Source organism: Coregonus clupeaformis, unplaced genomic scaffold (genome assembly GCF_020615455.1).
Source record: "Coregonus clupeaformis isolate EN_2021a unplaced genomic scaffold, ASM2061545v1 scaf0021, whole genome shotgun sequence".
Lineage (NCBI taxonomy): Eukaryota > Metazoa > Chordata > Actinopteri > Salmoniformes > Salmonidae > Coregonus > Coregonus clupeaformis.
This window is the reverse complement of record NW_025533476.1, coordinates 75,899-93,186: the sequence shown is the minus strand read 5'-3', so window position 1 is coordinate 93,186 and position 17,288 is coordinate 75,899. Positions and strand designations below refer to the sequence as shown.

Sequence of the window (17,288 nt, the reverse complement as noted above, 5' to 3'; positions counted from 1 at the left end):
TAAGTCATCAAAGCCGCAATAGGCTACAGTCAGAGCCTCCGTGCGTAGCAAAAGTTAACAGACGGCTAATCAATGGCAGATGGAATTCAAAGGACGGATTTAAAAGTTCAAGGAGAAGGACAGGCGACAACCACCAAGAGCCAACAGGTAGGCCGCTACTTAATATTCTGAATGGAGTTGTTGTTAGGATGAGAAAGCGTATGCACTGCAGCCTCAATTAGCCTAGCTAGCTAACATTAGCTAACTTCTCCCGGTTTTATGCAGTCAAGACAGGTACTACGTAATCATATTTGATGATAAATAATCTAGCTATGGCAGCTATTAGTTTACTATAGTGCGAGTCGGCTTGTTGGTTGGTTGTGGTCTCTCGTTTCACCCTCCCTGCTCCCCGCTTCACTCGCTCACAGTACGGCCCCTCCCCTGCCTGCAAGAGCAGCACCTCTCTCCCTCCTCTCACGCTTTATCAGCTCCGGTTAATATAGTAGCTTTAAAAAAATAATAAACGTTTCCTGCTGCATCCCTCACTCGGTTCGGATCAGACCGGGTCTGGATCCAACCAGGTCTATCCGGAACGGGTCTAGTTGTCCTCGGGTCATTTCAGAACGGGTTTTTATATTTTAAAAATGTATTAATGCATATTGGGTCCGGGTGGGAAAGCCCCAGGTACATTTTGGGACGGGTCCAACTTTTTGGACCCGTGAACACCTCTACAGCTCACTGCTTGTGTAACTAACTGCAAAAATCTCTGAAGCTGGAGACTCTTATCTCCCTCACTAACTTTAAGCATCAGTTGTCAGAGCAGCTTACCGATCACTGCACCTGTACACAGCCCATATGTAATTAGCCCACCCAACTACCTCATCCCCATATTGTTATTTACATTGTTATTTATTTTGCTCATTTGCACCCCAGTATCTCTATTTGCACATCTATCACTTCCAGTGTTAATACTAAATTGTAATTATTTTGCACTATGGCCTATGTATTGCCTTACCTCCATAACTTACATTTGCACACACTGTATATAGATTTTCTATTGTGTTATTGACTGTACGTTTTGTTTTTGTTTATTTCATATGTAACTCTGTGTTGTTGTTGTTTTTAAATCGCACTGCTTTGCTTTATCTTGGCCAGGTCGCAGTTGTAAATGAGAACGTATTCTCAACTGGCTTACTTGGTTAAATAAAGGTGAAATAAATAAATAAAAATAAAACTAACAGATGGAAAATGTGTTTGGAGGTTGAGACCATTATTGGAATTGGTTAAAAGCATCAGATTGAAACTCTACATTTAAACTATAATAAGATAAAGATGGAGCTAATACATCAACTTGACATAATCAGATAAAAACAAGTTATCTTTTTTCACAATCAATTGGGTAAGGAGACATATTGATTCAAATATAAATCGAGGTTACAGTGACATGTAGTGGCTAAACCAGTGAACTGCACCCCATTATACAGTACAGTATAGCACACTGAAGTGACATGTTATCAAAATGCATGGGAGATCCCATTTTGGACATTGGATTTTTGTTTAGTGATAATGTACTGTACCTTCAAACATAAATAGAAAACTTAGGCAGAAAACAGAATCTTCAACAGATAGAGACAAGTGTTGGCATAGTAATAATATTAATAATAATAATAATAATATGCCATTTAGCAGACGCTTTTATCCAAAGCGACTTACAGTCGTGTGCATACATCTTTACGTATGGGTGGTCCCGGGGATCGAACCCACTACCCTGGCGTTACAAGCGCCATGCTCTACCAATTGAGCTACAGAGGTCCACAAATTGGGCTGAATCTTAACTTGAGATACAAGTCTGTACGTTCACACAACTCTCCCACTAACTTCAACAAAGGCTTACAAGCAAAATGAAAAGTTATGTGCGCATATCTCAAGTTAGGATTTTGCCTTTTCTAAAACGTATGGTGACTATATCAGAAGTAGTTACAGTGGGGAGAACAAGTATTTGATACACTGCCGATTTAGCAGGTTTTCCTACTTACAAAGCATGTAGAGGTCTGTAATATTTTATCATAGGTACACTTCCACTGTGAGAGACGGAATCTAAAACAAAAACCCAGAAAATCACATTGTATGATTTTTAAGTAATTAATTTGCATTTTATTGCATGACATAAGTATTTGATACATCTGAAAAGCAGAACTTAATATTTGGTACATAAACCTTTGTTTGCAATTACAGAGATCATACGTTTCCTGTAGGTCTTGACCAGGTTTGCACACACTGCAGCAGGGATTTTGGCCCACTCCTCCATACAGACCTTCTCTAGATCCTTCAGGTTTCGGGGCTGTCGCTGGGCAATACAGACTTTCAGCTCCCTCCAAAGATTTTCTATTGGGTTCAGGTCTGGAGACTGGCTAGGCCACTCCAGGACCTTGAGATGCTTCTTACGGAGCCACTCCTTAGTTGCCCTGGCTGTGTGTTTCGGGTCGTTGTCATGCTGGAAGACCCAGCCACGACCCATCTTCAATGCTCTTACTGAGGGAAGGAGGTTGTTGGCCAAGATCTCGCGATACATGGCCCCATCCATCCTCCCCTCAATACGGTGCAGTCGTCCTGTCCCCTTTGCAGAAAAGCATCCCCAAAGAATGATGTTTCCACCTCCATGCTGCACGGTTGGGATGGTGTTCTTGGGGTTGTACTCATCCTTCTTCTTCCTCCAAACACGGCGAGTGGAGTTTAGACCAAAAAGCTATATTTTTGTCTCATCAGACCACATGACCTTCTCCCATTCCTCCTCTGGATCATCCAGATGGTCATTGGCAAACTTCAGACGGGCCTGGACATGCGCTGGCTTGAGCAGTGGGACCTTGCATGCGCTGCAGGATTTTAATCCATGACGGCGTAGTGTGTTACTAATGGTTTTCTTTGAGACTGTGGTCCCAGCTCTCTTCAGGTCATTGACCAGGTCCTGTCGTGTAGTTCTGGGCTGATCCCTCACCTTCCTCATGATCATTGATGCCCCACGAGGTGAGATCTTGCATGGAGCCCCAGATCGAGGGTGATTGACCGTCATCTTGAACTTCTTCCATTTTCTAATAATTGCGCCAACAGTTGTTGCCTTCTCACCAAGCTGCTTGCCTATTGTCCTGTCCCATCCCAGCCTTGTGCAGGTCTACAATTGTATCCCTGATGTCCTTACACAGCTCTCTAGTCTTGGCCATTGTGGAGAGGTTGGAGTCTGTTTGATTGAGTGTGTGGACAGGTGTCTTTTATACAGGTAACGAGTTCAAACAGGTGCAGTTAATACAGGTAATGAGTGGAGAACAGGAGGGCTTCTTAAAGAAAATCTAACAGGTCTGTGAGAGTTCTTACTGGTTGGTAGGTGATCAAATACGTATGTCATGCAATAAAATGCAAATGAATTACTTAAAAATCATCCAATGTGATTTTCTGGATTTTTGTTTTAGATTCCGTCTCTCACAGTTGAAGTGTACCTATGATAAAAATGCTTTGTAAGTAGGAAAACCTGCAAAATCGGCAGTGTATCAAATACTTGTTCTCCCCACTGTACATCCGACTGCATCAATACGGTTAATGAGGTCCTTGGCTGCATCCCAAAAGGCACCACATTTCCTACATAATGTACTACTTTGGACCAGAGCCCATACCAAAGTAGTGCACTATGTAGGAAATAGGGTGCCATTTGGGACTTAACCCTTGTTTCGGCTACATGCATCAGATCACTTGAAACTGCTACCCCCATTGGGCAAAAACTGGTTGAATAAACGTTGTTTCCACGTCATTTAGACCCCCCGAAAAAATAAATGTGATGACGTAGAATAAACATGGAAAACGGATTGGATTTGCAGAAGGTCATCACGTATGGACAGTCTTTTTTTCACCCAACTTTTAACCTAAATCCAATGACATGGTGCATTTTTTTTGTTGATTTCACGTTAGTTGAAAACTCAAACAAATGTAAATCAAAACTAGACGTTGAACTGACGTCTGTGGCCATTGGGCCCGGTCATTAAAGTGATTGGTTGTGACGTTTCTTGTTTTGTCCCCTTTGTCATGCTGGTAAAGTGTATTTTCAATTTAATCAAGAGAAAGAAAAACAGAGAGAGAAACCGAGCGAGTGGAATTCTGAATTCCAAATCAACCCCTTCCATTAGTGCTTTCCACTCGATAGGATCACACTCTCTGTGACGTGTTTCATGATGGCAAATCGATGGACTCTCAGAGATGAGGGTTTAAACAAGGAGATTAAAAATTTATCAACTTCGGGACACCAGGTCACAACTTCAGCAGTGCAATGAGTTTACATTAAGACTAGGCATTAGACTTAACCAAAAAGCTTGGGGTCATTAGACAGCATTGATATTAGGCTGACCCCATTTAGTAAACTGGTTGACTGTTTAGACGATAGGCTGTTGGTGGAGTGAGATTTATTTAGTAGAGCAGGAGCACATACATACATACATACAGTTGAAGTCGGAAGTTTAAATACACTTAGGTTGGAGTCATTAACACTCGTTTTTAAACCACTCCACACATTTCTTGTTAACAAACTATAGTTTTGGCAAGTCGGTTAGGACATCTACCTTGTGCATGACACAAGTAATTTTTCCAACAATTGTTTACAGACAGATTATTTCACTTATAATTCACTGTGTATTTGGCTAAGGTGTATGTAAACTTCTGACTTCAACTGTACATACATACATACATTACCGTTCAAAAGTTTGGGGTCACTTAGAAATGTCCTTGTTTCCATGAAAACATACATGAAATGAGTTTGAATAGGAAATATAGCAAAATGAATAGGAAATATAGTCATAGAAATAATGACTTTAATTGAAATAATAATTGTGTCCTTCAAACTTTGCTTTCGTCAAAGAATCCTCAATTTGCAGCAATTACAGCCTTGCAGACCTTTGGCATTCTAGTTGTCAATTTGTTGAGGTAATCTGAAGAGATTTCACCCCATGCTTCCTGAAGCACCTCCCACAAGTTGGATTGGCTTGATGGGCACTTCTTACGTACCATACGGTCAAGCTGCTCCCACAACAGCTCAATAGGGTTGATATACGGTGACTGTGCTAGCCACTCCATTATAGACAGAATACCAGCTGACTGCTTCTTCCCTCCTGAGATGTGTGCAAACCTGGTGGCCAACTACAAAAAACGTCTGACCTCTGTGATTGCCAACAAGGGTTTTGCCACCAAGTACTAAATCATGTTTTGCAGAGGGGTCAAATACTTATTTCCCTCATTAAAATGCAAATCAATTTATAACATTTTTGACATGCGTTTTCCTGGATTTTTTTGTTGTTATTCTGTCTCTCACTGTTCAAATAAACCTACCATTAAAATTATAGACTGATCATTTCTTTGTCAGTGGGCAAATGTACAAAATCAGCAGGGGATCAAATACTTTCTTCCCTCACTGTATCTTATATTCTGAGAACATGGCAACCATGTTCTGTGTATGTTTGGTGGGACTTTGATGGAATATTCTCATAACCCTCAGAAAACGACATGTTAATGTTCTTGCAACGAACCCATAAAATGCATCTAGAACATTCATGTTGTATATTCTAAGAACATTGTAACTACATTCTAGAAAAGTTCTGCTTGATATTAAGGGAATGTTCTCCTAACTAACAGCAAAACATGCTAAGGTTTTTGATAACATAGATAGAATGTTCCCCTAACTAAGGGAAAACTATACACTCAAACAATAGGGGAACATTACGAGTACCATTACATTCACTCTCCCTAGAATTGCTAGCTGTTTACCTACCTTTCTTTAGCCTTTTTCTTCTCGTTAAGGTGGCGGTGAGCTTCCAGGCGTGACTCTGGAGTAAAGGCACAAGGTTTCTCCCAAAACTCCCTTTCCTGGTCTTCTGAAGAAAGGCAGCTTGTCTTCACTTTCTCCTCTCTCCCTTGGATCTCTTTGTTTTCTTCAGGCACAGGGCTAAAGATCAATAAACAGAACTCTTCAGAGTTATTAAAAACACTGAAATAAACGGAGTGATTGACAGTGAACTGAAATACTGTATCGGGCCAACTGAATTCGAGAACCGCAGATGAGGTTAGGGTTAGGGTTACTCCACAGATGCACCAGTTATCCTTGCTGTTCTACATAAAATAAAATCAAGGTGGAAAGCGTGAACATACATGGTGTTGTTGATGTCAGTGTACCAGCGACCATCAAAGCCAGGCTTCTTCTCTTTAGCAGAGGAGCTGCTTTCCTTTCTCGGCCCCCGTTGCGCCTCTCCTCCCTCTCTCTTGGCCTCCTCTTTCTCACTCACTCTCTTCCTCAGGTAATCCTGCTCCTGCTGCCGAATCCGCCTCCTCACCTCATCTAGGCCTTGTCCGGCCCGGATCCTCTCCGACCTGCCAATCTCTTTCCCATCCAGATACTGCAAAAAATAAAACATTATTTCCCCTACCACGCTAGGCTATCTTCAGGCGAGCAAGTGCATGCTAGACTAGTGATTTTGAGTGTGTGTGCGCGTATATCTTTTAGGAAAATGTATGCACACACTACTGTGAGTCGCTTTGGATAAAAGTATCTGTTAAATGGCATACACTGAGTGTACAAAACATTAAGGACACCTGCTTTTTCCATGACAGACTTACCAGATGAATCCAGGTTTCAAGTTTCAATGTCACATGCACAAGTACAGTGAAATGCCTTTCTTGCAAGTGCTAACCCCAACAATACAGTAATCAATAACAACATAATACTAAAACTAACAAGGTAGAACAAAAACACACAAGATATAAAAATAAGAAGATGAACAGGATAAATAAAGTAAGTAAGCATACTATATACAGGGTCAGTTCCAGTACCATATTTACAATGTGCAGGGATACTATGATGTCACTTGTTAAATCCACTTCAAATCAGTGAAGATGAAGAGGAAGAAACAGGTTAAATAAGGATTTTTAAGCCTTGCGACAACGGAGACATGGATTGTGCATGTGTGCCATTCAGAGGGTGAATGGGCAAGACAAAATATTTAAGTGCCTTTGAACGGGGTATGGTAGCAAGTGCAAGAACTGCATAAAACTGAATGTTTTTAGAGAAAGGAAGTGAACATTTAGGTTGTTGGGAGGTTCTGAGGACATTTTACTATGGTTCCCTGAAAGTTTTCCTGAGAGGTTCTGAGAATGGCAATTATAGGTTATTTGAAGGTAATTAAATAAAGTTCTGAGAACACTTTTCATTAAAAGTTTTAATAACACTGCTAGCTTAGTTTGGGTTAATTGTTTGGAACTCCAAGCACAGATAAGACACATGTAAATGATAAGACACATTTCTTTTTTATTGTGGCACAGCGTCAGTGAGATTTTAACATATGATCTTAATTTCACTGTACTTGTGCATGTGACATTAAAACTTGAAACTTCTGTTCTCTATCCCTCCTGATACCTTCAGTTGGGGCAGTGAAGCCACAACGTATTGCCTGTAGCCCTCAAACTCAGTGCAGGGGTTCCCCACCAGGAAAAGCTCTCGGAGATGGAGGTTGTGCTTCAATGACTCCACACTGCTCAACCGGCCCACAAAGTTCACTGTCAAGTCCAGCTTCTGGAGACTCTCACATCCTGTTGTAACGGATGAGGAGGCAAGAAGAGATCTATTTGGCCTATTTGATTCTCTAAAGCCACAATGAAATTGCTATTTTTAGAGTCAAAGCACAGGAGGAGAAATGCTATTACAAAACAGAGACTTTTGGTCATTTCCTTAGCCTACATTAACACAAACAGATAGGACAAGGTTGTAAAATAGTAGAAGTGGCTATGTGCACAAAATACTAACCTTCCAGGTTTTCAATCAGTTCAACGTTGTTCAAAGCAAGGTTTAGATACTCCAACTTTTTCAGTCTATATACATTTTCTATGGAGAGCAAATTAATTCATATTTCAAAATATTGAAATTGCATTGATGGCCAATGAAATATACATAAAATATAGATAGGGTAGTTAGATTTTGAAATATATAATTGAATTGCAATTATATAAAAAAGAGGAAGGGGAAAGAAATTTGAATCACCTATTCTGGGAATGAGATTGTTTTGAAGATACAGAATTTTGAGGTCCCTGCACCATTTATCAATGTGTTCTATTTTCTCAATATCTTGTTGATGCAAAGACACCTCCTCTAAGGAAAGGATCTCGCAGTTGTTATGCTCTGCCCGACGTCGGACCATGTCTTCTGTGACTGTAGATTATGGAAAAAGGGTGTAGCAAATGTTATAGATACGGTAGTAGGCAAAAATAGCAACAAGTGACACGTTGATGCTAGCTAGGCTACCTATCTAGCTAGCTAGTTTACTCGGTTGCCTGTATCACAAGTTAACAAGCTATTTGAAAAATACAAAATAAGACAGCACCGTAACGTTATTTCATTTTGTCTCATAACGACTCGCTAGCCATATTGCTTTCGTGCATTGGTGACAAATTGGTTTAATTATCGGGATTAGCCAACCAGCTTTCTACTTACTCAGGACCATCTTTCTTCTCTTCTGTTTGGCAGGCGTTGCTACTAGAAACCAACACTGTCTGCAAGGTGACAGTGGGTGCGCTCGGTTTCTTCTTCTTCCTCTCCTATTAGGTTTAACGGCGGTTGGCATCCAATAAATGTCGAATTACCGCCACCTAATAGACTGGAGTATAAATCCCTTATACTTTGCTTTAAAATTTAAAAAATCAACAAATACGATACCATCTCATACTACTCTCACAACATAAAAAAATGATTATAATAATAACCATACTCCACTATTTAAATAAATTTATTCCTACTTCAGGCCAACAGCCTGAAAGGATGGGACACCACCACTTAACACACCCTGTAACTCTTCTGATGTCAAGTCTCGCACACCCAAATACATTTACATTTACATTTTAGTCATTTAGCAGACGCTCTTATCCAGAGCGACTTACAGGAGCAATTAGGGTTAAGTGCCTTGCTCAAGGGCACATTAACGTCATTTAGCAGACGCTCTTAGCCAGAGCGACTCACAAATTGGTGCGTTCACCCTATAGCCAGTGGGATAACCACTTTACAATTGGGAAATACCTCGCTGCAGCTGCCACCACCTCTATTTTCTGCGACTTACATTCCATCCCTGCAGTACAGTTGATAACCATTGCTATAAATGCCAAAAATCCAATCTTATTGAAACAGATATCACTATGTTGGTGTATCCCTCTGTACTGGTACATATTTACTACTCACACCATTCCTCTCAGGATCCCTCCCCCTTGACCCATCTTCCTCTACTTTCTTCACTGCCTCAGACAACTTCTGCACTACTCTAACCCTGGAAACCTCAACGTGCACTGGACATTTCAGATCTCCAGCCCCATGGGCACCCCTACAATTAACACATACCACTACTTTCCCCAATGCTACACTTTCCTTTGTCTCATGCCCTTCTGCACACTTCTCACACCTAGGAACCTCCCTCCAACACACTGCTGCCACATGCCCATAAGCTTGACACCTGTAACAACGTCATGTATTCGGCACAAAAGCTCGTACCGGATAACTTGTATATCCTAACATCACTTTGTCGGGCAAAGACTCAACATCAAAACTCAAAAGAACAGACAATGACTCTTCTGTTTCTCCACTCACGCCAACCTTTCTGCATCACACCAAACAACGAGCATCACAAACACCGGGAATCTTCCCCTTCAATTGGTCAGCTTTCACATTTACCGCTACCCCAGTAAATCACACCTTTCAATGGCACCCTTTTCTTGAGAGCAAAACAATTCACATTTCTTGCCCCCATTTGTTTAACATGGAGCGCCTGCCCCCTCTGACCAGCAGAAACACAAACAATTATCACTAGACCACTTCTGGTTACCCTCACCGATTTCACAGCACCCAACTCTGTTTTCACCCACCCTGAAACCACAAATGTATCAGCCAAAAGGCAAGGGCCCACTTTTTCCAAAAACTTCACTCCTACTGTCACAGACTCATCTTTATCCTGACCCTTGGGCTCCGAGAACTTCACCACATCTACCACCTCCGATACTTTGCCTTCATTCACTTCAATTTCTCCTCCTGTCTTCAACTCACTCTGTTTACACTTTCTACCATTCTTCTTTAACAAACCAGCTCCCTTTTTCCTGCCATTTTTAACTGACTCAAGCTCACCCTCTTCCTCCCTCTCTCAGACCTCCTCTGCCTCTTTTTCCCCTCCATACCTCCTCCGTATCCAAGTATAACTCCTTGCGATAGTACTGCACTTCCCCTGACATACATCTACTTCTTGCCTTGTCTAGGGACGACATTTCTCCTCCGACTCTCCCTACTCTTCCAATTTCCCCCACGCCTGCGGTCGGCCCCCTTGAATGTGGTCTGAATGCGGCAAGTGTCCAGGGGGCGTTCCCTGACAAGTGGGCGGTCCATAACAAGGGTTCATTCCCAGACAAAGCCCTTTCTTTCTTCTCATTGGCACCTCGCTAGCTGTCGTGTCTTTGCCCCTTTCTTCTTTAACTACACTATGCCTCCATTACGGACCCTTCTCACAAGTGTTTGACATTGCTTGTCGTGCTTAATAGAGCTCGCCAGCTTGTAGTCCTAAAAACCGGAAAAGAGTTACGTCTGGTTTGTTCAGCCATTGCTATGGGGAAAATGAATGGGGAAATAATAGGGTTTTGGGATAAACGCCGAAAATAAGGTCTGAGGTTAACACAGGCTTAGGAGATCTTATATGTTTTGTTATATGAGATAATATCAGTCAGTTAACATGACCTTTATGAATTATCAAGCCTTTTATGTGCTTTATGTGCTTTTTTAAAATTATATAAATGCTTCAGAATTCACAAAAAGTGACGTTAGCTGATGAAGATTATCCCATAGAACAAAACATATAAGATCTCCTAAGCCAGTGTTTCCCATAGGCTTTACCCAACGAACAATGGCGGAGTTAGCGCCTACAGAAAGACTCCGTTACTATTGCTCTCTACAAGAAAATAAACAAGAATCAGCTGGAGCTTGTGTAAATGAACATCACTAGTTACCACAGCCACAAAGTCATAATTATAGCTAAACCCCGCTTTGCTCGTTCCGGGGAAACTAAAGGTCATTCTAATATGCACTGTTATTGATTGGTCTATGGTAATGTTGTCCGTGTGTTACTGAAAAATAAAAAGTAATTACGTTTTCACAATACGGGAGGGTTGTCAAACTTTGTTTTCGAATTGTAGTGAACCCCCCCCACCCCCACCCTCATCTGGAGGCATTTTTTCATCTCTATCTACGTAATTTAATATGTATTTATGTAAAGAAATAGGGACCACAATGGAAATAAGTCTCTGACTTTATTGTGCAATCCCGGTCACTTTTAAAAATCTTTGTGTATTTTTTTAACTGACAAATAAAATCAACCAATCCAAACTGTGCAGCGAACAATTAATGAATGGAAAGAGGTATACACACACACACACACACACACACACACACACACACACTACCAGTCAAAAGTTTGGACACATCTACTCATTCAAGGGTTTTTCTTTATTTGTACTATTGTTTACATTGTAGAATGATAGTGAACACATCAAAACTATGAAATAACACATATGGAATCATGTAGTCACCAAAAAAAGTGTTAAACAAATCAAAATATATTTTGTATTTGAGATTCTTCAAAAAGTCACCCTTTGCCTTGATGACAGCTTTGCACACTCTTGGCATTCCCTCAACCAGCTTCACCTGGAATGCTTTTCCAAAAGTCTTGAAGGAGTTCCCACATATGCTGAGCACATGCTGGCCGCTTTTCCTTCACTCTGCCATTCAACTCATCCCAAACCATCTCAATTGGGTTGAGGTCGGGGGATTGTGGAGGCCAGGTCATCTGATGCAGCACTCCATCACTCTCCTTATTGGTAAAGTAGCCCTTACACAGCCTGGAGGTCTGTTGGGTCATTGTCCTGTTGAAAAACAAATGATAGTCCCACTAAGCCCAAACCAGATGGGATGGCGTATCGCTGCAGAATGCTGGACAAATTTCCACCGGTCTATTGTCCATTGCTTGTGTTTCTTGGCCCAAGCAGGTCTCTTCTTCTTATTGGTGTCCTTTAGCAGTGGTTTCTTTGCAGCAATTTGACCATGAAGGCCTGATTCACACAGTCGCCTCTGAACAGTTGATGTTGAGATGTGTCTGTTACTTGAACTCTGTGAAGCATTTATTTGGGCTGCAATTTCTGAGGCTGGTAACTCTAATGAACTTATCCTCTGCAGCAGCGGTAACTCTGGGCCTTCAATTCCTGTGGCGGTCCTCATGAGAGCCAGTTTCATCATAGCGCTTGATGGTTTTTGCGACAGCACTTGAAGAAACTTTCAAAGTTCTTGAAAGTTTCCGTATTGACTGACCTTCATGTCTTAAAGCAATGAAGGACTGTCATTTCTCTTTGCTTATTTGAGCTGTTCTTGCCATAATATGGACTTGGTCTTTTACCAAATAGGGCTATCTTCTGTATAACCCCGCTACCTTGTCACAACACAACTGATTGGCTCAAACGCATTAAGAAGGAAAGAAATTCCACAAATTATATTTTAAGAAGGCACACCTGTTAATTGAAATGTATTCCAGGTGACTACCTCATGAAGCTGGTTGAGAGAATGCCAAGAGTGTGCAAAGCTGTCATCAAGAAAAAGCGTGGCTATTTGAAGAATCTCAAATAGAAAATATATTTTGATTTATTTTACACTTTTTTGTTACTACATGATTCCATATGTGTTATTTCATAGTTTTGATGTCTTCACTATTATTATCAAAAAATTGTAAAAACAGAAATACCTTATTTACATAAGTATTCAGACCCTTTGCTACGAGACTCGAAATTGAGATCAGGTGCATCCTGTTTCCATTGATCATCCTTCAGATGTTTCTACATGATTTGGAAAGGAACACACCCAACTATATAAAAGGTCCCACAGTTGTCAGAGCAAAAACCAAGCCATGAGGTCAAAGGAATTGTCCGTAGAGCTCCGAGACAGGATTTTGTTGAGGCACAGATCTGGGGAAGGGTACCAAAACATTTCTACAGCATTAAAGGTCCCCAAGAACAGAGAGGCTTCAATCATTATTAAATGGAATAAGTTTGGAACCATCAAGACTCTTCCTAGAGCTGGCCACCCGGCCAAACTGAGCAATCTGGGGAGAAGGGCCTTAGTCAGGGAGGTGACCAAGAACCCGATGGTCACTCTGACAGAGCTCTAGAGTTCCTCTGATGAGATGGGAGAACCTGTCCCCAGCACAAGGTGCACCTGTGTAATGATCATGCTATTTAATCAGCTTCTTGATATGCCACACCTGTCAGTTGGATGGATTATCTTGACAAAGGATAAAATGCTCAGTACAGTGATATAAACAAATTTGTGCACAACATTTGAGAGAAATAAGATTTTTGTGCATATAGAAAATATCTGGGATCTTTTATTTTATTTATTTTTCATGTGAATGCTGTATATAAAAGTATCATGTATGTATTATGTCAAATATATATGTCAAATGTAATATGTAAATATGTCAAATGTATTTATATGTAACAAAAAAGCTGTAAAAATAACAAATAAATTTTTGTTCTCCGAAGAGGGTGGTAAAAAAATAAGAGAGAGACATCTGTTACAAAACACCAAAAATATTAATACATTCCGAGATTGCCAAGCCTTTGATACAGGGTAAGCCTACATGGTAGGGAGGGATGCATTTTATGTTTGTCGAGATTGACATAGTCTATTTATTGTGGTGTTGAAAACGCAAACCATGATATTGAAGTGCCCAAAGTCCATAGGCTTTGTTTATTGGTTGTGTGGTGCATTGGCACAGAAACCTGTTGGTGGAAAATTCGTTGCATACATTTTATATAATTATAAATATGGCATCAAAATGTTGAAAATCTGATTAACCCTTAGCTGATCATTGTCTGCAGCCAGCTCTGATCGTAGTGTAAGGAAACAGGCAGGGAGAGTGAGCTTGTCTGTGGTGGTTGGCAAACCCTTATCCTTCTGACCCGTAGTCCTGCTTGGCATCAACTGTGCCACAAAAGGGTGCTGAATTGGCAAAGTATATCCACGTTTATAAACACAGTTATTGTTATTTTTGGTCGTAAACGTTATTTGAGTTAATTATATGAGGGGGGAGGGTGTGAAATGTATTTTACAGTACAAGGGGAGGGTCATGTGAAAATATTTTAATGTTAGGGAAGGGGGCGCATTTCTTTTTTTATGAGTTGGACCAGCCCCTCCTCCCCAGTAAATGTAGATCTGTTCCTAATCAAATATGGGAGTATGAGAATCGCTGCCAGCCACTAGATGCATTTATATATATAATAGATTTTTCGTGAAAATACGGTAAATTATTTGTTACCATCAGCTCATGTAATCTATATACTCCAACCATACTAGCACTGGTTGAAGGGGGAAGAGAGATTGAATACATTTTTTTGATATACTTAATCAACACAATATACATTTGTTTTTATTACCAGTGTGTTATCCAATTACCACAGCTGTAATAATAATCAATGATGATATATACCATTTAGCTATTGCTTCCTTAACATAGCAATACATCTATACCAAATCAAACAATGCAATGCAAAGTGTCAACTACTGTGTGGTGACAAAGTTCAACAGAACTGACTGTTTTGTGATGTTTTTTATTATTATTATTAGAATTCGAGAGAGAGATAGCATTGTACTTCTCAAACACACCGCAATGCACAAAAAAACTATAGTTGCAAGCACGAACAACATGTTAACTTCAGATCAGCCAGTTCAACAGGATTACATCTGATCAGATCAGGTGATGATATTTGTGTATTGCTGTAATACCCTTACCAAAAGAAGTATACTTTTTTTGTTGATATTCCACCCACCCCTCACTGGACAACTATTGTTATATACTGGTACACTAAAGTATGTGGACATCCCTTCAACTTAATGGATTCGGCTATTTCAGCCACACCCGTTGCTGACAGGTGTATAAAATCGAGCACACAGCCATGAAATCTCCATAGACAAAAAATGGCAGTAGAATGGTCCGTACTGAAGAGCTCAGTGACTTTCAACGTGGCACCGTCATAGGATGCCACCTTTCCAACAAGTCAGTTTGTCAAACAACGGCTCAGCCGCGAAGTGGTAGGCCACACAAGCTCACAGAACGGGACCGGCGAGTGCTGAAGCGTGAAAATCGTCTGTCCTCGGTTGCAACACTCACTACCGAGTTCCAAACTGCCTCTGGAAGCAACGTCAGCATGAGAACTGTTCGTCGGGAGCTTCATGAAATGGGTTTCCATGGCCGAGCAACCGCACACAAGCCTAAGATCACCATGCGCAATGCCAAGCATCGGCTGGGGTGGTGTAAAGCTCGCCGCCATTGGCCTCTGGAGGAGTGGAAACTCGTTCTCTGGAGTGATGAATCCCGCTTCACCATCTGGCAGTCCGATGGACGAATCTGGGTTTGGCGGATGCCAGGAGAACGCTACCTGCCCGAATGCATAGTGCCAACTGTAAAGTTTGGTGGAGGCGGAATAATGATCTGGGGCTGCTTTTCATGGTTCGGGCTAGGCCTCAGTTCCAGCGAAGGGAAATCTTAATGCTACAGCATACAATTACATTCTAGACAATTCTGTGCTTCCAACTTTGTGGCGACAGTTTGGAGAAGGCCCTTTCATGTTTCAACATGACAATGCCCCCGTGCACAAAGTGAGGTCCATACAGAAATGGTTTGTTGAGATCAGTGTGGAAGAGCTTGACTGGCCTGCACAGAGCCCTGATATTAACCCCATCGAACACCTTGGGGATGAATTGGAATGCCGACTGCGAGCCAGGCCTAATCGTACTCCATCAGTGCCCGACCTCACTAATGCTCTTATGGCTGAATGGAAGCAATGTTCCAACATCTAGTGGAAGGCCTTCCCAGAAGAGTGGAGGCTGTTATAGCAGCAAATGGGGGACCAACTCCATATTAATGCCCATGATTTTGGAATGAGATTTACAACGAGCAGGTGTCCACATACTTTTGGTCATGTAGTGTATGTTCCATTTCCAGGTCCAGCCATAGTCCCCACTACAGTGCACCAAGAGACTGTTATCAGGGCCTCATGGAAGTCCAAACCAATAGATTAAGAGCACTGACCTTCACAGTGTCTTTGACCTGACATGATGTAAAGAGGTATGGGATTGATTGCATTCTCCTGTCCTGTGGCTGTTCATCAACCTGCCAGTCTCTGAGTCACCACTTCATGATGGAGATGCAGATGAGCAAGATGACAAAGGAGTCATCCATGATGCCTAGCAGGCTGAACAGGGCCTTGGGGATGAAGTCCAGCAGGGAGGCGCCACCTGACACGGGATACGAATACAGAACATCCAGAAGGGGCTGCCAATGGAGAACATCTCCCTGAAGGAGTGGCACAGCAGAGTTGGGACCTCCCACAGATGATCCATGAGAGATCTGGGCTGGCCTGAGAATCACTGGTTGTAGTGGTTGAGATCCTGCAAGATGAGTATCGGCTCAGCCTGCCCATCCTGGACCTGCTGCAGTGAGGCGTAGTCTTGGAAGAGCAGGAAAAGCAATGTAACCATTTGTCTACAGATGGGACAGTTAATAGCACCAAGCCAAGTCCCAGACCTCCAATATGCAATTATACAAGAACCACGGAAGAGGTGGCCACAGTTGGTTTCTACCGGCAGTGCAGCCTGATGTAAACACACTGGACAGAACATATCAGTGTAGTACTGCAACCTGGGCTCGGCAGGGGTTTGCTGAAGCTGCTCCCGAACAGCATACACATGCTCCTGGTTCTCTGGGTGGTGATTTGGTTGATCTTCTCTGCAGAGCAGTGTTAGTCCAATCAAAAACGTGACACTCAGAACTACCACAATCAGGACTGGGTTGCTGACCCCTTCTATTAATGAATCTTCATCTTGTAGTAAATAGTCCACATCCCCACACTGGTTTTCATCCATTACACCCACTCATATCCTGCTCTACATATCCATTAGAATTATGGTAGTTTGAGAGCGAGAGCTTGTAAATCCCAGAACCCATCCACAGTCATGCCAAATGGACTGCAGAATCCCGAATGGGGGTTGTCCTAGTAGAATCCCATTATGTGCCCACTTCTCCTAGTCCCAGAGTAAGCTGCAGGAAACAAAATAAGCACCAGTTTAATGAATGTCAGTTTTTCCGCTTCAATATAATAACATTGAACCTAATAGACATTTATATTATATCAATTGAATTAAATAATTTAAAAAGTGTAAT

At 41.6% G+C, this 17,288-nt stretch overlaps 1 protein-coding gene and 1 pseudogene across 1 annotated transcript in view; both read right to left on the bottom strand.

Annotated features, from left to right (window-relative positions):
• The window catches only part of dnaaf11 (dynein axonemal assembly factor 11), an 86,652-nt gene extending 78,081 nt beyond the window's left edge, over positions 1 to 8,571 (bottom strand). The window contains exons 1-6 of the mRNA XM_041841120.1: positions 8,492 to 8,571; positions 8,042 to 8,209; positions 7,808 to 7,885; positions 7,421 to 7,593; positions 6,160 to 6,404; positions 5,783 to 5,956 (exon numbers count right to left, since the gene is read on the bottom strand). Coding sequence (XP_041697054.1) covers positions 5,783 to 5,956; positions 6,160 to 6,404; positions 7,421 to 7,593; positions 7,808 to 7,885; positions 8,042 to 8,209; positions 8,492 to 8,501 — 848 coding nt within the window. The 5' untranslated portion in view covers positions 8,502 to 8,571. The remainder of the gene's footprint in view (positions 1 to 5,782; positions 5,957 to 6,159; positions 6,405 to 7,420; positions 7,594 to 7,807; positions 7,886 to 8,041; positions 8,210 to 8,491) is intronic.
• A 7,662-nt stretch (positions 8,572 to 16,233) lies between these two features.
• LOC121534539 lies at positions 16,234 to 16,990 on the bottom strand (annotated as a pseudogene).
• Between the last annotated feature and the right edge of the window lie 298 nt (positions 16,991 to 17,288).